This window comes from Papaver somniferum, chromosome 5, assembly GCF_003573695.1.
Source record: "Papaver somniferum cultivar HN1 chromosome 5, ASM357369v1, whole genome shotgun sequence".
NCBI lineage: Eukaryota > Viridiplantae > Streptophyta > Magnoliopsida > Ranunculales > Papaveraceae > Papaver > Papaver somniferum.
The window spans coordinates 23,585,630-23,608,488 of record NC_039362.1 but is presented as its reverse complement, the minus strand read 5'-3'; the positions used below and the strand labels follow the sequence as shown (position 1 = coordinate 23,608,488).

Here is a 22,859-nt window from a genome sequence, read left to right as displayed (position 1 = left end):
ATAAGAGTCCGGCTTTGGAGCCTGCCTTCCCTGCTGCATGTTCTGCAAAACCTACATTGTTCATTTTATCGTATTTATTGCGCGACAAAATCCCGACTTCCCTCTATCATTTTTTTTGAAATAAATTTCATTTTTTTTGGTCACTCTTGAATGATCCTCTCCAATTATTATAGCTTTTTATGTAGAGCATCATCCTCATTTACTCAGAAATGCTTGTTAAAACGCGTGACTCGGACATAGATACTGTTGCATTATCATAATAGAATTATACTGCTGTAACGCTCTTGTAAAAGTTTTCACGAGAACCACCTTCCATTTGTGGACTGCATATATCTATCTCTGTGTAAAAATCGGTATATTTTGAAAGACTTGCCAAAAAATGAACTGAAAAATTATTCAGAATCAGTACATTATTGGTTTTTCGTCTGTGTGGTAATAAATACTAAGAGATAAGAAATGCAACCAAGACCAAGATTTGTAGATAGCCTCTGGATTCTTGTACTCAAAAAACAAAATAATAATACTGAGGGGGGGTAACAAATGGGGGTTGGGGGTGGGGACGAAATTAATACACAAATTTTGTCATATCTAAAAATTGTTAATGATTTTCATCTTTCACTACCACTACTACTAGATTTATAATGACTGCATTGTACTACTACTAGTAGTAGCAGTAATTAAGCCAGTTTCAATAAAAGTTAGTGTCAGTCAGCCTCTAACAATCACGAGGTACATGAGAAATATTTAAGACACTTTCTTTTTTCTTGTTTACTCCAGAGAATGTAGCAATCAAACTTTAAGTTAACAAGTTGCCCCTTTGCTTGTTGTTGCTCTTGAGGACTTGTGGTTGTAGTAGGCGGTAAAATTACTGAGTGAAAGATGTTTTTTTTTATGTCTTAGGTTTTACTCCTTCCGTCGCTAATTAGATGACCTACCATAAATAAGTGGAGTGACAGATTAGTATTATTATAAGAAATATGTAAAATTTGATAGTCATATTTATATTCATTAGATAGGTGTTTTAAAATGATTTCCGATGATACAAAGTTTACGAAAATCCGTTGTATAGTCTTAGAGATAAATCATTTCTAAATTTACTAGTAAATTTTAACTAGGTCATCTAATTAGGGACGGAGGTAGTAGGTTTTATGCAGACTGTTCCTTTTGACCGCCTTGAGTTTTTAGATTCCCGCATAAATATACTACATCCGTTTCTGGAAAAGTGTTACTTTTACTTTTTAAATTTGGCCTATTTTTAGGCTAAAATGAAAAAAAATCAAAGTAACATTTTTAGTATAAAGTAAATTTTTCCCACTCAAAATCAAGACATATAATTGCTATCTACAATTTGAATTCAAAAAGAACCGGCGCCTAAATTCCCACGATCCCATCGCAAATTCATAGTAAACTAATAATGTGCGAGTCTCAATATGTAGAGGTCTTCAGTGACTAGTCGCTTGATACTTAAATTCTGTAAAATTACCTTTTTAGAATGCGTTTGGATACACCTTCATAATAAAATTTTATATTTCCAGGATCAAAAAACCCTGGAATACAATTAGACTGGAAAGGAAGTCTGGAAGTGAATTCTACGGCTAAAAAAGTTAAATAAATTTTCTTTACATTTTACTGTTGAGATTGATAGCCGCAACTATGCTTCTATTTATGATATTCAAACACCTCTTAAAAGCGTGTTTAGATATCAAAAGCAGAAACCAATTCCATAAACCACTAACAAAACCATTACTTCACAAAAAGCTAGTTTTCTTATATTTTGAAATCATATCTCAAAACTAACTTCTGATTTATCGATTAAAAGTAATTTTAGGTCACCCCATATCTAGTTATTTATTTAATACATAATCTACCCTCTTAATTAATTTAACTCATGTCGGTTAATATCTAATCTACGCTTTTAATGGAGGCGGTGGTTATATATATAGGTGGTTATTAGGTTGGTTTTAAATTAAATTAAGTTAAGGATAGGTTAGTCATTTCAACGTTCTAGAACACTCCTTATCACTATAGGGAAGGTGACCTGATAAAACCATGATCCCCTCAAAAAAACCATGATCCCTAAAAAATCATTCAAACAAAAATACATTGAATGCCGAGTTTCCAAATGTCAAAAAGCCCAGTTCATGGTCATCATTATTAGGGAAGTCGAGAAACTACAAACAAATTAAGTTTTAATTTGGCACGTAACACTAAATGTAAGTTGCAGGAACCATACATGCATGACATGAAATCAAATAGGATAGTCCAAGTCTAATAGTAAGATTTTGATATCGGTTTCGAAAACGAGACAAGTGTTAAGGAGAGAAAGCAACCTTTGAACAACACTGAAAGACCAAACAAACCTGATTGGAAGAAGAAGGAAGGAGAAGGAGAAGGAGAAGGAGAAGCTATTAGATGTGAAAGTGAGGGATAATGGTTTAGGTGCGGTGAATTGTCACGAGAAACTTGGATTTGGTTTTACTTTTAATTAAAGGGGGGATAGTAGTAATACCCTTTTGTTAAGGTCAAATTTATTCCCCTCTTCTACGTACGGGTGCGCGAAAACAATCTCTAAATGTCTTTCTCTGGCTACCAAATTGTCGACATTAATTTTTCTCCGTCCTAGATAACAAAAAAGAAAAGAGAGTTGGGACCCTCAAGATGTTGTATTATTCGATACCGATCCGATATACGTGTTCAGGGTTGAGCGTCCAGGGCTCATGATTCACTTCTACTACGAAAAACACCGCCTTTAATTTACCATTTTTTATTTTTATTTTAATATGCATGCATTAAAATATGATAACTCAATATGTGCTGGGGTAGACGAGCATCAAGATCATGATCAGCAAAACACAGTGAAATTATTGTTATTTCGGATTTGATTGATTGACTGATTGCTGATTTAATCTCATACCTTGGAGACCCAAAAACATAAAATACAAGTGTCCATTTGCTATTGGCTTCTTTAAGCTCATCATCTAGAAAGCAACTTCATAGTCCATACATTTGAATTCTCCCCCCTTCTTACACCTATTTCGTCCCGCTTGCATGCTGCTGCATGGTGATGTAACATTATCTGTATCTGTATCTGAATACCCCCAACACTGTTTTTCTTCCCAGAGAGAATTTTACATCAATTTCTGCATTGAAAAGAGTTGTTCACGGAGAGCCTAATGAGTGTACTGTTAGACTTCCTTCTTTGCCGGAAGCGATAAGTCTCTTGGTCTAGAGACGTCTACCAAGTTGCAAGTTCAAATATATGTGGTTCATGAATTTTGGATGGACTACTACCAAAGCTGATAGCAAGTTCGGTTGTAGCATAATGGCAAAGTTATTGGGTAACCCAATATCACTGTAGTACAATGATAAAGTTATTGGATGATGAGATTAATGGTCCGAGTTTGAGAACATAATCCTCCACCCACCTGCATATATTTTTTTTCTCTAAATATTAATAATCAAACAAAACCCCATCAAACCAACTTGTATTCGTATTTCATAGTTTGTTTGTTTGTGATAACGAACATTCATAATAACCCTTTGTTGTTTTGCTGAAATCCTTAATCGGAACAACAACGTGACATCCCCCATGGACTAGTCCCCTTCATTAGCATAAACATACTTTTCATTTTGATTTTTAAACAAACTTACAAAACTTGTAATCGGCATACAAACAACAAAACAACTTAATCGAATAAAGTAACTTAAGTTGTTATTTATGTTATCATCACTGTCCACAAAAATCCAAAACTCCAAGCTAAACTTTGTAATTATGGTAATCATGAATCGGGAAGATTTTTTTTTTGCTTTTTATGTTTTCAGTTACAAATTGGTTTTCCAATCTGGATAGACCCACAGAAATGATGGGGGCAAATGCCCCAGACCATCGAATCATGTCATTTATCGCCACAGTTCTGAAGATCTTAATTAGGTTTGGATGTTTGTATCATATCCGTTTTGGCTAATACAGATACGATGCAGTAATATCTTTGATATAGATTGAAAATTTGAAACTAACAAAAAGATAATGAGGAGCATACATGGACACTCTTATATGATTTTTGTCATTTTCCTCATAAAATTTAAGTAACAAAGAATTTAAAGCTAATATTTTGACAATGTGTTCTTCCTATAAAACGTTATGTTCTTACAAAAAATGAGCGCAATACAAGATGTATAACACCACCATTTATCCCTTTAAAAATCAGCCGCTAAAATCGGTAGATGGCAGGGTTTGGTATCTAGAATCATGTTCATTTTTGGTGAAAATGTAAAGTCTTATAAGACGTATCATGAAAATATTAACTTTAAATTCATTGTCGTTTGAGTTTTAAGGAGAAAATAACCCAAATCATATTAGATAGTGGACATGTAAAAGTGTCCACCTCCCTCAAAGATATTAAGATAATTTGTTGCATTACATATAACTGAGTGTATTCTATTAATAGAAAAAATTACAGTAAAAACGACAAGCAAACTAGTGAAAAAATGTACTAGTCATGATATTCACACACACTCTCTCCGTTAAACTAGTGGAAAGATGTGTTAGTCATGATATTACATATTCCGTTTTAAGCTAAATGAAAAAAAATATGATAGTAACACTTTTATAGAAAAACAGAGATTGTATATTTTGCTCTGTATATGTCAGTATCAAATTGTATCCATATAACGTATAACCTGTATCGTTCAAGATGAATATCATACCAGAAATACAAATAAACGAAAGATATCATATCAGCGTCGGCCCACCAAATAGGCGCCGAGCATGGTTAAAACTTAAAAGAATTAAGGGCCATTTACAGAATGGTAATACTTTTTGTAATTGGGTCACAAAATGGTCACACTTTTATAATTCGTTCACAGAACAATCATACTTCCATCCGACTTAACACTTTTGAATAAAATCGTGATATCTTTTCCTAAAATACCCTCCTTCAAAATACCATTTCCATTTAACTAATTAGTTGAAGTGGTGGTGATGAAGCGGTGGTGGTGATGGTGGTGGAAGTTCAAAAATCTTCACTAAACCTCAGAGGGGAAGCAGTGAATCCTTTGGGTGAATGCGGTGTAACGAACCTAAATGTGGTGTAACGAACCTGAACGCGATGTAACGATCCTGAATGCAGTGTAACGGTGTGCAAGTGGCGGCACCACCACTTACAAAAAACACCACCGTCAAAATAATTACAATGAAGACAAAATTTAAAATTGTGTATGGAGGGATAAGTAGGGAGGACACATAAGTAATTTGGTTAATATATTTAACTGTGAGTCATCACTTAACTCTCTTTTAACGGAAATGTGACCATTTTGTTAATAATTTGTAACAGTAGCATGATTTTGTGAATCGGGTCTATGACTGTTTTGTACATTTTCAAGAATTAATGGTTCAAAGTAGTTGTCATCGCTAGCGGTAAAATTGTATCGACAAAAATGGAAGAGGAAAATGACACGAGTAATTAACAAATACCCGCAAGGGTTGTTATGTAATTTAAGGTTTTACTCTGTTTCTTACGTTAAAGGTTAAAAGAAGGTTGGTTGTTTGCAGAAATTCCTCAGAGAAAACAGAAAGAAGAAGAAGAAGTAGAAGATAGAAATACACCACAACACAACCAACTCGCACTGTAACGTTTATCTCTGCAACACTTGTTCTTCCCCCCTCTCTCTCTCTGGCTTTCCATTTTTGCTCTGTTTTGAGTAAAGGGGGGAGAGTAGAAATGTTATCAAGGCTAAATGGAGCTGCTGCTTCTGTATGGATGGAAGATGAAGGAGGAGAAGGAGAAGAAGATTCAATTTCATGGACAAGAAATGTTAACAACAGCAACAACTTAGTAGTACTAGGAGGAGGAGGAAATAGTAATGGAATAGTAGAGAATTGTAACAAACAAGATGAAATGGGTTCATTATCAACATTCAAATCAATGTTAGAAGATGATGATACTTGGTATATCAACACTGCTAATCAAAACCCAAACCACCATCACCATGATTTTCAAACTCATCATCATCAAGAAATGGCTGGTAATTTCTCTACTTCTTCTCATCATCATCATCATTCTCATAATCCAATTGCTTCAGATAATCTGTTAATACACTCAGTTGATTCATCTTCATCATGTTCACCATCCTCAGTTTTCAATATCGACCCATCATCATTCTTACCACCACAACAACAAAAATCAAGTTTATCTTCATTACTCAACGTTGTTTGCAACAACAACAACTCATTTGATACTACTACGTTTGATTTAAGTAGTTGTGAACCATCTTTTCTGAATCATCATCAAACCACCACAAACATAACTAGTTTCAATAACTTAGTCACTCAGAACACTTCATCAATGGTTGATACTCAATTTGGTGTTGGTGGTGGTGGGACTAGTTTTGGTTTCAATTCAATGAGTAGTTTTAACGGGGGTTTTGATGAAACTCCTAATGCGTTATTTCTGAATAGTAGTAGGTCCAAGACTTTGAGACCACTTGAGATATTTCCTCCAGTTGGTGCACAACCAACATTGTTTCAAAAGAGAGCTGCACTTAGACAGAATTCAGACAAGGGAGGAGGATTAATGAATTTGGAGATGTTAAGTTCAGTTGATAATAACAGGGGAAAGATGAGCCAAGACAATTGGAGGAAGTTTAGTAACGAAGAGGAGGATTTCGATGAAGCTAGTATTGATGGGTCTGGTTTGAATTATGATACTGATGAAGCTATGGAGGGTAATAACAATAAGATTGGTGAGAGTGTAAAGAATGGTGGGGGGAATAACTCGAATGCAAATAGTACTGTCACCGGTGGTGGCCGTGGTGATCAGAAAGGGAAAAAGAAGGGACTTCCGGCTAAGAATTTGATGGCCGAAAGACGGCGAAGGAAGAAGCTTAATGATAGGCTTTACATGCTAAGGTCTGTTGTTCCTAAGATTAGCAAGGTAATTTTCTTCCTACCATGTTTGTGCTGTTTTTTGTTGATTTCATACATGCATGACTAATTGTCGTTTGTGGAATGCGATTTTTTACTGTGAATTAAGAAGAATATTGCGAGACTTATCTATGATAATTGTCGCGTAACCAATTTTCTCTTAAAGCCTAACTCGAACGGAATGTGCAAGTGTAATCTAAAGCTGTATATGGATCTAATGAGGCGGGGAAACATAATTGTCAATGATAATGGTTTCAAAGTTTTTACCAACTGTAATTGAGCTCATTCACTATGACTTCCCCTATAAAGGATAACATAATTTTTAGTGGTCGTAGTAAAATTCAGTAATTCGCAAACCAGATTCATGATGCAACGGACCTACCATAATTCAGATTTTGTCCAGTGTAAACAACTCTTTTTGTGGTGATTTTTACTTTTAAAGTCTTCTCAGTGAAATGAGCTTTCTTACTTTCGTTTACTAGAGATTTTTTTGGCTTAATGCTTTTATTATTAGTTGGTTGTGTTGTGTTGTGTTGTGCTGTGATGTTTGTTTGTTTGTCTAATGAACCTTTTTGCACAGATGGATAGGGCTTCAATTTTGGGGGATGCAATTGAATACTTGAAGGAGCTTCTCCAAAGGATTAATGACCTTCATAATGAACTAGAGTCGACTCCTCCTGGTACTTCGTTACCACCTTCATCGAGCTTTCACCCTTTGACGCCTACCCCACCTACTCTGCCATGTCGCGTCAAGGAAGAACTCTCCCCGAGCTCATTGCCAAGCCCAAATAGCCAACAACCTGCCAGGGTAAAAGTTTATTTTTCCATCAATTTTCTGCAAAAGTTCTCTTTGACTTTACAGATTAATAGCTGTGATTGATTACTCAAAAATGGCTTCAGACAAAAAGAAACTCCCAAGATTTCTATATTGCTTAAACCATCTATATTATTGAAGTGGTCTAGAATCATTAGCTACTTTAGTGTACCTAAGGGAATTTTTGAACATACCATTTTGTCTCTCTTTTGCACATATTGTTCATGGTCGTCAACCTCCAATGTACCATATGATGGCCCCCCCTATTGTAAAGTTTGTTTACCCCGCAAAGTAGCTAGATCCAGATCATTCAGTTTAAAAATCTATCTTTTGGGAATAAAGAGTCGTGGGGCTTTCATTTGCCAACAAACCAGGTTCGTGCAACTATGCAAGTTATCTATAGTACTACCTATCATATCTGCCTGTGTGAATGTGTGGTCATCATCTCGCAGGCCTTTCCGTTTATCGACATTGTATATTTACTACTAAGTGACTTGAGGTTTTGTTGTATTTTGGTCAGTAACTTTCACTGCGGCGAACTAGTCCAATGTCACTATTTATTCATTATATTTCTTGTTACCTGTTTGTAGGTCGAAGTAAGAGTAAGAGAAGGAAGAGCTGTCAACATACATATGTTTTGCTCTCGGCGACCTGGTCTTTTGCTCTCGACGATGAGGGCTCTAGATGGCCTTGGGATAGACATCCAGCAGGCTGTCATCAGCTGTTTTAATGGGTTTGCACTGGACGTTTTTCGAGCTGAGGTAATATCTGATTCCAATCTATTTTGTTAAACAAGCTGAGGTCAATGTATAGATAAAAGGAACAAAACGAAAGGGAGAAAACTTCCCAATTCTGATAGAAGCCAGGACCCAATGGTGGACCAAAGAGAAAAAACATACAAAATAAAAGGTGGCTGCGATATTGACATTACCTTATGTCAAAGTGAACTTGGTAAGCGAGTCGAAAGGGAAAATGGGGTGGATCTGTCTCCTCACCCCATTACTGTGGCATGGATCACTTTCAAGTTCCATTTTAACCGTGGACCCTACCTAATACAGAAAAACATTGCTGCACCCATTACACTATTTCTTCGATTTCATCTACAAGGGTTATTCAATCCAATGATTCTACCCATTTTTTCTCTAGGCAGAAGAATAGATGTTTGTTAACAGCCAATGTTCCAATTCAGTTGAACTTAATTTAGTGAATGAAGATCTTCTGTGGGGGTGGTTCTTCATATTGAACATAGACATGTACCAACATCTAGTATCCTTAAAATTTATTTCATTGTATAGAAGATATTTCCTTTGTTTTCTCATAACAGTGCATTCCTGAGTTCTGAAATATATCTTCTTTTCCATTTATCAGCAATGCAAGGAAGGGTTGGATGTTCCCCCCGAGGAAATCAAAGCAGTACTCTTAAATTCAGCAGGCTTCCATGGTATGATATAGAGCACTCACATAACAGTACAAGGAGGAACTTCGCGCTATAAAAGAAAAAAATTTAACTGCAGAAGACGATTGCAATGTGTAATATGTATAACCTTCCTCAAGAAAGTTTGCTAATTAGGTTTAAATCATGTTTAATAACAAAGTACTTGTGTGTTAATTAGGTTGAATTCATGTTTGGTAGTGTTTGTTTTGTAGGGGGGCCATTCCCATTTGTAAGTTAAAGAGAGGCATGATAGCAAATGTAGCCAAAAACACATTCTATCCTTTTCAGCAATTTTAACCATTGACGCTAATAATGTTTTTCATTTTCTTTTTGTGAAGAGAGTTGGGGTCGTTAAACCTTTCTCTCATATTTGTTTTTCATTTCATTTCCACTTGACCATTACAAATAACGGCAGACAAATATTTATGCTTTTACAGATGATTACCGCGGTTACAGTATTGGCCGTTTGTTTCACTAATAAAAAAACTAACACAAACCGGTTACATGTACGTATAAGTAATATCTTCACAAACAGATTGTACTTCAGAAGCATAGACCTTAGGTCTGAAAATTCATCTTTTACCCATTGCGAGCATTGAGTGACCATTAATAATAGGGACATAAGGAGTAGTTGTTGTGACCATGGTTGATGGTGTTGATGTCGAAGAAGATGCATCAAAAAAATAAATTAGGATGTATGTCATTAGGCTCAATGTCATTGGAGATAGCAGCAAAAGTTGTGTCAGCTGGAAAAAATGACATTATGGACAGAGAATGACTACTAGAATGCATCGATGGAAATAGATGCGCATAAGGAAATTCATCTTCAATAAATTTGACATCCCTGCAAAGAATGATCTTGTTAACAAGTGGATTCAGACAGTGATAGCCCTTGTGTAGGTTACTCTATAGCCTACAAAGATACATTTCACTGATCTTGGTTGAAGTTTGTGATTATTAAAGGATCTTATACAGGGATAACAAGCACAACCAATTTTTTTTTTTAAGAATTTATAATCAGGTGGAAATTGTGTTAAAGCATTGCTCGGTTGAACTCGCAAGCGTTGCTATTTCAAGCTTGTTTGTCAATTTTAGTGATCAGAACTATAAGTCTTGATTTCTAGTCTATTTATAGTAATGTCTCGGACTAGGATAGATTGTATAGTTGAGATTTAGACTTCACGACGTTCATCGGTTGAAGACGAAGGACTACTAAGGAGCTTGTGGAACTTCATCAACAAAATATATGTGGAGACTGAAACTCATCTATCACTCAGAAAGTCTATTTCTACTCTATCTCCCTTCTTGAGACAAAAGTCATATTACTATATAGTATTCGATTATACATATTTGATATCTCGAGTTGAGTTTAACTTGCTTACATATTTCTGGAAATAAATGTTGGTAAGCTTTCGCTTTAGCCAAGATCATCTTATATCTTGACGCAAGTCAAAAGATGATCATGTGAAAATTGCCTGGTAACATCTTACATGATTTGTGTGAGACAATCATTTGATGTAAACCTGGAATGTCTTGTGTGAGACAATCAATAACTTGAAAATCGCTTTGATGCTAATGGTTTGTCAAAAACAACTATTGTCATCCTCTAAGAAAGTTTCAATGATTTAAAATGGAGATTAGAACGACTAACCATGATTGGATATAGCATAGTATGTGTACTTGCATATATGTTGTCCATATCCGAAACCATGGTATGCATACCCGTGTGTGTACTGCTTGGTTTGTGATAGTCCGAGAACCATGGTATGCATACCTGTTAGAGCATATCTCGGTTGAACCCACCAAATGTTGGTATGCCAAGTTTGATTGTCATATTTTAGTGAATCAAAACTCATTTAAAGAGTCGCTTGATTATATGCTAGAGTCAACTTCGTACAGGTTAGTTTGAAAGTATTAGGATATGAGACATACAAGAATTACAGGAAGACTTGAAGATTGCGAAGAAGTATGGAGCTACAACGACAACAATCATCGTTCCTCTTGAGATTAGTAATATTTGACTTGAACTGTTTCATTCCCTAACATATCTTTCAAGTCATGCATATTGAAAACGAAACTACGAAGTTATATATGAAACTCCAGATAGACATAATATTAAGGAATACAATACGAGGTTTATTTCTTAACCATTAAACTTTGTATATAAGACATCGACATAATCGTATGAATGCTGTTGTGGTTATGTATGTGTATGAGTGAAGATTTCATCTTTGAAAACAATGTTTTTACATTCGTTTAAAGGAAGTAAGTTCGCAAACTTTTTTGTGGATCGAAAGGGAAATCGCTAGGCGTATTGGTATTGTTATTCATTGCAAATCTATTTTGATTACCAATATGTGTGATGTGTATAACCGCTCATAAACTTGTTTATTTTCTTGGTAAAACTATTCACAAAGGCCTGACTTGAGTTATTGGTATAACTTTTATTAGTAGAACCGATCTTAAGTAATCACTCAAGATGGTATGATCGATGCCTTGTAAATAGAAGCTTTTATCTAGTGAAAGGGGAACCGATCCTAGTGAGAGGTGCAGGAAAATTTGCAATAGTGGAATCGATCCTTGTAAGAGGTGCAACAAGTTTTTAGTGAAAGGGGAACCGATCCTATGAACATGTTCAACAAGTTCTTAGAAGATGGGGGAACCGATCTTATGGACATGTGCACCAAATTACAGGTAGTTACTATAAGTATGTAGGGAACCGATCCTAGTACATATTCAACCGAGTTTTGGTAACTAGTACGACTATGCACAGTACTCACGTGGAGGTAGAACCGAAACTTGTTTTGGTAGAACCATGAAACCCATGTTTGGTGATTTGATAGGATAATCAATCACATAGTTCTTGGAAGTCGGATGCAAATCGTTTCCAAGATTGTAAGTATGAAAAAGGACTTGCAAAGTAAGGATGTCGTCATTCTTTGAACACGTGTTGTAACTCTTATCATTAATTGTTCAAGGATATTCCTTAATAGCTAAAGGAGAATCCCAGGATCGAAATAAATTGAGAATCTTTTAATTAAGGTTTCTTGGTTTTTATATGGTATTTAATTTCCAGCAATTAAATACACATCTTTAGAAAATAATAAATAATATGCGCATTTACTGATTATAGATTTTTCTATTGTGATTTCGGTCAATATTTGGACAGAGCATTTCCAGGAGTTATGAAAACCGATTTTTGATTTATTGCATATATTTGAGAATATCCGGTTTTGGAAATTCCTTGGTGTCAAAACTTCCTTTGTCTATAAATATTGAAGTTTGCATTTCTAGCAAACTAATCCTTAAATCCAACAAAACTACCTCAATTGTGTTGTTACTGGTGGAGCCGTCTATCAGAGAGGAGAGTACCCTAATTAGGATAAATCTCTTACGACCGCTCGGTTTAGAGACCTCTTTGGGATTGAGAAGCTCTATTAGTACCGTTGGTGGGAAACTAGATAATTGCGATTTATTATTAGTGTTCGATTGATTTGATTGACTAACAGTGGTTGAAATATGATTGCACCTAGTTTTTTTATGCTTGAGAATCTTCTCTTCTGATATAAGATTCACTCAAACTAGATCGAAGTTTCGACGGGGATCTTTAGACTGTTTGGAGTTTGCGCGACTAGTGCTGCCTTCTTGGCTTCTTTTCTCTACAACCCTTTGGGTTTTAGATGAAGGTTCTTCAACCAACACTTGTCGATAACATGACCCGTTTGTTTGCAATGGGTACAAGTCAAACCTTCATTGTAACTAGACTTCCCTTCTTCTTTGCTCCTTTCACCTCCTTTCACAGTGGTACCTCCAGATTTTTCCTTGGAATTTCCCTTAGAGTCAGTTTTCTTAAGCCTGCCTTTAATATCATTAGCTTTTATACTTGCTTCAGCAAGATTATCCATTGAAAACATCTTCAATTCCTTCCGAATATACTCATGGAACCCGAAAATATACTTCATATAGATAGTATGATCTTCCAAGTCTAAATCCAAAACCATAGCTTGATTCTGAAATTCCGAAGTATATTCTTGTACGTTTGGTTGTATGACTGCTTCAAGTTGTACCACTTGAACCATCTCTCCTCAAGGTAGCCAACCGGATAAATTTGTTTCCTTACAACTTCCTTGAATCTTTTCCACGACAATACTCTCTTACCTTGGTTTTGTCTTTGGTAAGCTTTCCACCAGGTTAGAGCATGCTTTTGTAGCTTCAATGTCGCGAAAACAATCTTTTCCCTTGAACCATATTCAAAGAAATAAAAATACGTCTCTAGACGTTCAATCCAATCATCCAATTTCTCTACGTCGACACTTCCATGAAGTTTAGCTGATGTAGGACTTTTGAGAAACTCACTTTTCTTTTTTTCGTCCTCATATTCTACCTCTTCTTCATCATCCCCTTCTTCCGAAACTTGAAGTGAAGATATAATCTTCTTATTTGTCTTCGGTTTGGGTGTATGGGAACGAATACATTCAGTCAATTCTTCAAGGGTGGTCTGAATCGGCTTCATGCCTGTTTGCAGCATAGCCACCTTTTCTTCCATAGTTTGTGGTTCGCTAAGCTTAGGTTCATCATCTGACTTTGTCATCCTTGATCCCCTTGTTCTCCTAACATCTTCTAGCTTCTCGAGTACCTCACCAATATCTATGTAGAGAGATCTAGTGAAAACCATAAACCACAGGGATTTACCTAGAAACTAACCTTGCTCCTGGTACCAACTTGATACATATTGATCTCTATACCTTGGTAACTATTATTATAGAGGCGGAATTCAGGATAATAATAGACGAAAAGACTTAGGAAACAGAGACACAAGATAATAATTCGAAGAAAAGTATCTTCTCTAGATTATGAACAAGAAAATGATTACAATTATATCTTTGTTACTCTCACAATCTTCTCTAATCAGTGGATCAACCTTAAACTGTTTGCTAAGATTGCACAAGTATTGTTCCAAGATTTCTCTAGGTTTTCTGTATCTACTATATCCTTAGATATTAGTCAAAGACATCTATTTATAGCCTTCATCCTACTCAGCCGGCCAAGGACTTCTATTAGGAATCCATTTCCTAAACTAAGAGTATTGCCTAAAACAAAACTCTTCCCTAACTAGGAATTCTGCCTAAACAAGTATTTTTTCCTAGAATAGGATTCTTTCCTCAACTTTAGCTTGAGGTTAACTAAGTTCCCTAAAGGAGTACGGATACACCTGCATCACTAGCAAACGAACAATAAGCACGGATTAAAACAACATCCTCCCCTGTATCAAATCTAGGCATATTGAGGTTAGTATAAGCGGAAAATTGGGAAGGATAAAATAAAAATGCAGATAAGGAAATAAAAGCATTTTGGTGTGTTTTAGTTGGGTTGAATACCCATGTTATTTATAGAGTTTGCAGGAGTTAGCGTCTCTCATATGCATCCCAACTTGCAAGAATCATTTTGGGAGGTTTCACACCTTCAAATGCTCCAACAATTTTCTACGAAAGTGTAACCCGGCAGCACAAGTGTTCTGTGAATAAAGCTTCACCCACCTGCACTTCATCCTTATAAGTTTACAGCCAACTCTTCAGTTATCCAGCGGAAGTCTTTAGCCTTCTTTCTCTTTAATTAAACTTCTCAAATGCACCCCATAATGCACTCAATTCATGCCATACTTTGCTAACAATAATCAGTTTACCAAGAACACTTAGAACATGACAAAATCATCTCATTTTATTGCATCAAAGGGAATAAATACAAAATTTCCCAATTAGGGACTTGCACAGAATTGTTCACCTTGAACCAAGCCTTAAACTTACAAAAACACTCTCAATTTGAGTCTCACACTCTCATGTGCTAGCCTTCCGAATTTCCCATGCCTTAGGAATATTTATACATCAGATTTACTTATCCAAAACCGTGCACAACTGTTTTACACGCCATGGATAGCCATCTGTACCATGGAGTAGTTGCATAACTGCCACTAACTGTGCTAACTGGCCAGTTCTTCTCTAACTCGCGCCAATCATCCAAAACCTGTTCTTTTGTAGTTGTAAACCTTCTCCCACGATTATAAACTCCCTTTATAACCGTCCTCATTTTGTCTCGCATGTTTGGCATGCTTGTGAAGCTTGCAACCCACTATAACCGTCACTTGAGCTGTATTGCACCACTTGCTGTGCATTACTGTACTTTGGCCTTAATTTGATGCCAGGCACCTTGGAACCTCCAAATTCTTGCTCTAAGCTAATGTACGTACCATTATTAGGCTTCTATCACCAATGACAATTCCTTAAGCTCACTCTAGTTACTCATGGCGTCATATGCTTCACTATGCCAACTTGCATGATAATGGTAATGCCACTCTTGCATTACCAACTTGTTCAAGCTTTGGCCTGGCCTTGAAATAATGCATAGACTAACTGTTAGTCTATTCTACTTGCTTGCATTACCCTTGAGTTTGGGCCGACTCAATTCTGCGGACATGCCAACATGCCAACCTGCATGTTGCATGTTGCATCTTGCAACTTTGGCTTTGTAATGCCTTTGTATTAATGAAGCTCCACTGTGTGGTCAATAGATTCATTCCTTATCCAAATTTCTTTACAATGTAGTGCTTCTCTTGCACTCCATTGACCCTGTGGGGTTATGACATTCTTAGCACCTGACAGTCTATGCAGTATACTGCTATTATGGATCCGTAATGCGCCATTACGGCAGAGTACTGACTTGGAATGCAACTCTGTAACGCGTAATCATTATGCGCCACTTGCATCTCTGTCATAGAACTCCCCCACATAATCCGTTGAATGCCCTCGTTGAACGCGACCCAGTATAAACACTATACTTGTCTTATCGTTCGCCGCATGCACTTTCAGAATCTCTTCTGAACTCTAGCAATCTTTGTTGGCCTTTGCAACAAGCCTTCGCCAACTTACATGCTTTAGCATCAGCACCACTTAGATTTACTGCTTTTCCATTGATCTCATCTATTCGAGCCACACATTATCGTTGTGCACTACGCTTCAGATGCTACTCAAATCATGCATCAATACCCAAAAGCAACCTGAAATTCTTCTTAGGAAATTCCTCCAAATTTGGCCTGAATTTCGCCTTGAATTATTTACGCCTAAGTGTAAGCACAGAATGATTCTTCTCAATCTTCACAACGATCATTTCTATAGTCTTTCGCCTCCTGACCTTGCTTTTTGAATCTAACTCAACATGACAAGGACTTATAAACGACTTAGCTTCGTTTTCAATCAATTTTGCTGGAAACCCGCCTTTGGACCGTTGTCCTCCGTTAAGCTTGTCACAAAGTGCATAGGGGTTTCTTACGCATAGAATACCCAAATCGGCCACTTCATGCCTTGCAAAATTTTCATTCATGCCAACACCACCCAAGAACTCATTTCTATGGATGTGGCTACTAAGTATACACTGTTTATACTTATGCCATGTTGCATACCCGAACTGAAATTGCAAGTTTTCTTCGCATAAGCTAAAGCAAAACTATTGAGTTGCACAACCCATCTCCGCAGCTGTGACTAACTATCTCATGGACATAACGTCGCTAACCTTTTAGTTGTCCATATGCATCGCCTTCAAAGCCAATAGGTCTCCAACTATTTCTTTGAACTGCCTTGCATGTTTCCTGGAAAGTGTATGCATCTTTCTCTAGGCCATGAGCTCTCCCCAACTCATGCTTGGTGATGGAATTATTTCTATCTTGCTGCATTGCTTGCACTGTCGCCGCTCATCTGCCATCGTGCCATATTGCAATCCCTAAATAGTGATAGGTGTTGTAAACACCTTATTATTTATCTATTGTTTATGCTTTCTTTGCGAGTTTTCTTGTAAAATATGTATCTTATATTTGCTTTTGAGTGTTTAGGTACCTTGGAGTCATTCAGAGACAAAGAAGGAGAAATCATTCATTTGGAGCGAAAATGGCAGAAAGACCAATGCATAGGCGAGTTATATTTGGAGCCGGCTAGGATGTGCGAGAAGGAGGTGGAGAATGAATTGTCAGTTCCTCAAAGCTGACAGTGGAGTGGAGAAAGGAATTAGCTTGTCAGTAGACTGACAAGTCATATATGAGCTTGGTGGCCCATGTTGATCTGCTGGGTGTCTATAGCAAATCTGGTTCCTACCTAGCCCTAGGTTTCAGGGTTTTCAATCATTTTCAGTCTCTTCTCAAATTCAGAGAAGTGAGAAGAACGGCTGCTGCTGCAAAGCCGAGAGGAAGTTGATAAGAAGTCCAGACCAAGAAATTAGCAAAGAGAGGAGACGATTCTTCTAATAGTGAAGATTAGAGAGGTGGTAACTCAAATTAGGTTTTGAATCTGTATGAAATTAGTGATGGATTCTGTGTGATGATGAACGGATCGTCCAACAAGTGCTATTGAGTTCAGATGAGCTCGTAGAAGAAATTCAAGTTGTTGATTGTTGAATTGAAGATGAGTGTGATGTGGATTTGAGTTTGAACAAGAAGAACTGATGCTGTCATCATTAATTTCTGGTTTGAAATGGAAATTAGGGCTCAGATCGAGAGAAGAACAGATGAGATGAAATTGAGAAGATTGTGGTGGAATTATTGGTTGAACTTAATCTGTGTTTGGCTCTTGATGCACAGGTTAGAGTCTGAGATATAATGGGTTTGTATGAAGATGAATTTGGTGATGATTATTACTAAGATCTGGCTAGAACCTGTAGCCGAGTCTGAGAAGGTGCAGATTTAGAGATGGTGTTGTTGCTTGAGTTCATTTCAGGTGGTAGCTCAGGGAAGAATTATGAGTGATGGGTTTGCTGTCTCAGTGTTGGCTGTGACATTTGCATTGGTGGTATTAGGCTTGCCAAGGTCAAGGAGTTAACATTGCTGGTGTTGTGGTTGAGCTTGAGCTGAAATGGAAAGAGGAGAAATGGCATTGCAGGTGCAGTTGTTGGTGTTGGCTGCTGTAGAATTAATGATGTCTGGTGGTGCAGATGAGCAGATTTATTAGATGTATGTTTTAGGTTGAAGGGCATTGCAGGTGGCCTGAAGGTTATGACCTACATGATATGTTGCTGCTGTTGAAAATGAAAATGAACCTGGTGATGTTGTGTTGCTGACCTAAGCTGGAGTGGTTCACTAATGAAGCTGTATGGGATTTCGACGAGAGCAAGCAGATGGAGAAGACAGAATCACTGATGCAGTATAGATGCATGCTTAGGTTACAGGGTTGCTATGACTGGGGCTGAGAGCTTGCAGCTCAGGTGAACTGAGCAGTGGAGCTATGAAGAGATGGCCATGGGTATAATTGGTTGTTGTTGATGGTCATGAATATGAGATAGTGAACAAATGGAAGAAATGTTAGTTTTAACAGTTGTTGCAGTTGGTGATAATTATCTGAGATGGAGTGGGGTTTGTGCTGAAATGAGAACAATGTTGATTGTCATGGGAATGGATGCCCTGCAATGGTGGTTGATGATCTGGTTTTGCAGTTAGAGAATGGATGATATTGATGCAGATGCAAGTAATGGCAGCAAGGTGCAATAATTGAAGCTACAAGGAAGTGATGCAGCTGGATTGGGTTGAAGCACCAGCTGAGACCGGGACTGTGATGCCATTTCAGACAACTGGTGGTGTTGCTGCTGGTTATGGAGGCAGTAAAGAAGTTGAGAAGGAGCAGCTGCGGTGACTGGTTGTTCAACAAGAACTGAGGGCTGCTAGGAGTTATAGAGAAACATGCAAGGGACTGAAGTTGAAGCTGTAAAGTCAGTTGCAGGCTTGTTATAGTTGCGGCGATGGTATTGCAGGTGATGGTATGGTGGTTTCGGGGGTTTTAAGTTCCACAGAATGCAGAATTGCAGTTGGCTATTACAGCCAACATTGAAATGGTTATGCTGATGAGTTGAGGCCTGAATTCGCAGTGCAAGAGTTGAAACTGATGGCAAAGGAGATTTGCAGCTGAGTTGTGGTTACGATGGAACTGGCAGAAGACTGTTGGTATATAAGAAGAGATGGCTGAGGTGGGAGCATTGCAGTGGCGAGTATAAGGCTGGAGTTTTGGTAGCAGATTGCAGAGATGGGTTCAAGGGGATCGATGTTTGAAGAGCTGAGAAGCTTGTCTTGAGCTGAACAGAAAGCTGAAGCGCTGGGAGCTAGATGGATGAACTGAATTTGGCATCGCATGTGTGATAATGAGCAGAGAAGGCTATGGGTTGCGAGGGAATGAAATTGAAATGAGATGCTGGTAAGTGCTGATATGGAGTTCGCAGGGTGTGTTGCCATGGGAACTGCAGGTACAAGCCATTGCAGGTTGTAATGTTCTTGGTATGAGCTGTGATGCAATGGCTTTGGTGGTTGTTTGATTGCTGTGATACTGGGAAGGCTGGATTGAATGGAGCTGTAAATGAATGGAATGTAAATGGCAGAGAAGGAGGGTTAAGATGATGCAGTGGTTTGTTGTTATTCTGGTGGAATGGATGGTGTTGCAGTTGCGGCTATCCGGGAATTAGCGGGGTATACTTGCGATCAAGGTGTCCTGGGACTTTTAGTAAATGAGAGATTAAATTACCAATTCTATTCATTGATGAAAATACATGTTTGTGAATGATACTATCCCGTGATCAATATCTCCTCCTTATTGATTATTCCAATTATTTCATTTGCTTTCAATTCATTTTTATTGATTTGATAAAATCAAACCCCCCTTGGTTACTAAGAAACTGAATTTGTTTAACAACAAAAGCCTTTCTGTGGGAACGAACTTTTTCTTATCACATACTTCATTTATTGTAGTTAAGTAAGAAAGTGAAATTATATTTGACGGCTGACAACCGATCAAATTTTGGCGCTGCTGCCGGGGAGGCATACGGCTTGTTACTTAGTTTTAGTTTCTTGTTTTTATTATTTCTACTGTCCTACTTGCTTTTCGTTTCTTGTCTTGTTTCTAACTTATTTGCGAGAATTGTTTTCAGGTACCTTATCCCTGGCTTCTAAAGATTGGAACTATCCAAGGTGCGGGATATCTACTCGAAGAGGCACATTACTCCGACCAAGGCAAGACACAACTGAAGAACAAGGCTTGGAAGTAGAACAAGAAGAGAATCTTCATCTAGTAGAAGAAGAACAAGAGGTTCCAGTTCAAGAAGAACCACTACAAGAAGAAGAAGCAATGGGTGACGCGAATCGTACACTTAAGGACTTGGCTTCTCATAGGCTTGATGCACAACAATGGTGTATCCAAACAAACTCAACATTCGAGATCAAGCCGGGATTGCTTAGAGAGTTGCCAAAGTTCCATGGCATGGTGAATGAAGATCCAAACAAGCATCTTATGGACTTCCATACCATTGTCAAGGACATGCTTCCAGCGGAGACTGATGCTGATGGTGTAATGTTGAAAGTTTTTCCATTTTCTGTGGTGGACAACGCTAAGGATTGGTTGTACAGCTTGCCATCCGAAAGTGTCACTACGTGAAACGGGTTGAAGAAAATTTTCTTAGAGAGATATTTTCCAGCATCGAAGGCTACACGAATCTGCAAGGAAATTTGTGGAATGCAACAAAATGTGGGAGAATCATTGTATGAGTGTTGGGAACGATACAAGAGATTGGTGGCAAGCTGCCCTCACCACCAATTCAGTGACGCAATGATTATCCAATACTTTTATGAAGGACTTGGAACAAGTGATAGGAATCTCATTGATGCTGCGGGTGGTGGTGCATTAGTGAACAAGACGGTGGCACAAGCTAGAGAGTTGGTTGAAAACATGGCAGCAAACTCACAACAATTCTTGAATCGTGGTTCGAATGTGCTTCTAAGAAGAGTGAATGAAGTGAGCGAGGTCGAGGATCTTCGTCAACAAATGGGTAACATGACAACAATGATGCAACAAGTTGCAGCCGTGGTTATACCAAGTTCTCCTCGATTCTATGAAGATGAGCAAGCTAACGCGGTCTTTCCAAATCAACAAAGACGGTATGATCCCTATTCCAACACTTACAATCCGGGGTGGAGAGATCATCCAAATTTTACCTATGCCAACAAGTAAGGTGCAGTCCAACAACCTACTTTCGACCGTTCGAGTGGATTTCAACCACCACAACAACAATTCCAACCGCATCAACAACAACCAACACAAGATCAAGGTTCCGATATCGATGCAAAGCTTCAAGCAATGATGAAGGGCATTGGTACTATGTTTCAAGAAAGCCAACAAGAGACCAAGAGTGCTATCAAGGAGTTGCAGACACAAATGGGCACCATGGCTACTGAATTGAACCAATTGAAGGCACAAAATAGCGGGAAACTCCCTTCTCAACCTCTTAACCCAAAAGAGGGCGTGAATGCTATTACATTGAGAAGTGGTACACAAGTTGTGCAACCCGAAGTTACTGATTCGAGCAAGGTGGAAACACCAAAGGAACCTGTTTTGGAGGAGAAAAATGATGATTCTCCCCAAACTTCCGAGGTACCTATTCCTGACTCTAAAACTCCGGTTTCTACTTATGTTCCTCCTTTACCTTTCCCTCGCAGATTTGTAAGTTCCAAGAAGGCGGAACTAGAAAAGGAGATTTTAGACGTTCTTAAAATGATTCATGTGTACATACCACTCATTGATGCTATTAAGCAAGTTCCAAAGTATGCAAAGGTGTTGAAGGACTTGTGTACCAATAAGCGAAGGCTCAAACACAATGAAGTGCTAAGTGTGGGGGAGAATGCTTCGGCAATCTTACAACAGAAACTTCCACTGAAATGTAAGGATCCGGGTAGCTTTGACATTCCCGTCACAATTGGTAACACTACTTTCAATACAACAATATTGGATTTAGGTGCATCCGTTAATGTTATGCTTGCATCTATCTATAATTCACTTGATCTAGGTCCTCTTAAAAAGTCTGGAATTGTGTTGCAATTAGCCGATCGCTCTAATGTCTACCCAATGGGTGTTGTTGAGGATGTTCTTGTGCAGGTTAATCAATTAGTATTTCCAGCTGACTTTTGTGTGTTAGAGATGAATGAAGCTTCACCAGACTCATCTCTTCCATTGCTACTTGGGCGTCCCTTCATGAAGACGACAAAAACGATCATTGATGTAGACAAGGGAACGCTAACTATGGAGTTTGATGGAGAAACAATACGTTCCAATATTTTCGAGACGATGAGATATCCTAGTGATGTCCACTCTTGTTTCTCCATTGATGTTATGGATACTTTGGCACAACAAGTGTTCGAATTGAATGGTGAAGATGCTTTGGAAACCGTTTTAACTACATCCACGGATAATGGTGTAGAGTGTGGTAATGAAGTAAAGGAAGCCCTTGGTAATCTTAATTCACTACAAGGATGCACGGAAACTCATAATATATCTTTTATTTCTTTACCATGCAGTGATGAAAAGCTTGTACCTTCAATTGTTAAATCTCCAAAGTTAGAATTGAAACCTCTTCCAAGTCACTTAAAGTACTTGTACTTGGAAGACAATGAAGAGTTGCCTGTGATTGTTTCTAACGAGCTTAGTGAATTACAGGAGCAAAAACTTTTAAGGGTGCTAAGGAAGTACAAGACGGCCATAGGATGGACAATTGCCGATATCAAGGGCATAAGCCTGCCGTTTGAATGCACAAGATCCGTTTGGAGGACGATGCAAAGCCTACAAGGGAAGCGCAACGTCGTTTGAACCCTCCCATGATGGAAGTTGTGAAAAAGGAGATAC

The 22,859-nt window shown here is 37.9% G+C and overlaps 1 protein-coding gene across 1 annotated transcript; it reads left to right on the top strand.

Annotated features, from left to right (window-relative positions):
• Nucleotides 1–5,568: 5,568 nt before the first annotated feature.
• LOC113281165 (transcription factor ICE1-like) lies at nucleotides 5,569–9,493 on the top strand. Its single transcript, XM_026529828.1, has 4 exons — nucleotides 5,569–6,932; nucleotides 7,503–7,730; nucleotides 8,327–8,497; nucleotides 9,105–9,493. The coding sequence occupies exons 1-4, from the start codon at nucleotides 5,721–5,723 to the stop codon at nucleotides 9,186–9,188; spliced, it is 1,695 nt and encodes a 564-aa protein (XP_026385613.1). The 5' UTR covers nucleotides 5,569–5,720; the 3' UTR covers nucleotides 9,189–9,493.
• Nucleotides 9,494–22,859: the final 13,366 nt, after the last annotated feature.

What these genes read in the sequence shown, in the direction of transcription:
- LOC113281165 (XM_026529828.1), top strand. Translation starts at nt 5,721, where the DNA reads ATGTTATCAAGGCTAAATGGAGCTGCTGCTTCTGTATGGATGGAAGAT. An exon ending in TTGTTCCTAAGATTAGCAAG is followed by an intron (nt 6,933 to 7,502) that starts GTAATTTTCTTC and finishes CTTTTTGCACAG; the next exon opens with ATGGATAGGGCTTCAATTTT. An exon ending in ATAGCCAACAACCTGCCAGG is followed by an intron (nt 7,731 to 8,326) that starts GTAAAAGTTTAT and finishes ACCTGTTTGTAG; the next exon opens with GTCGAAGTAAGAGTAAGAGA.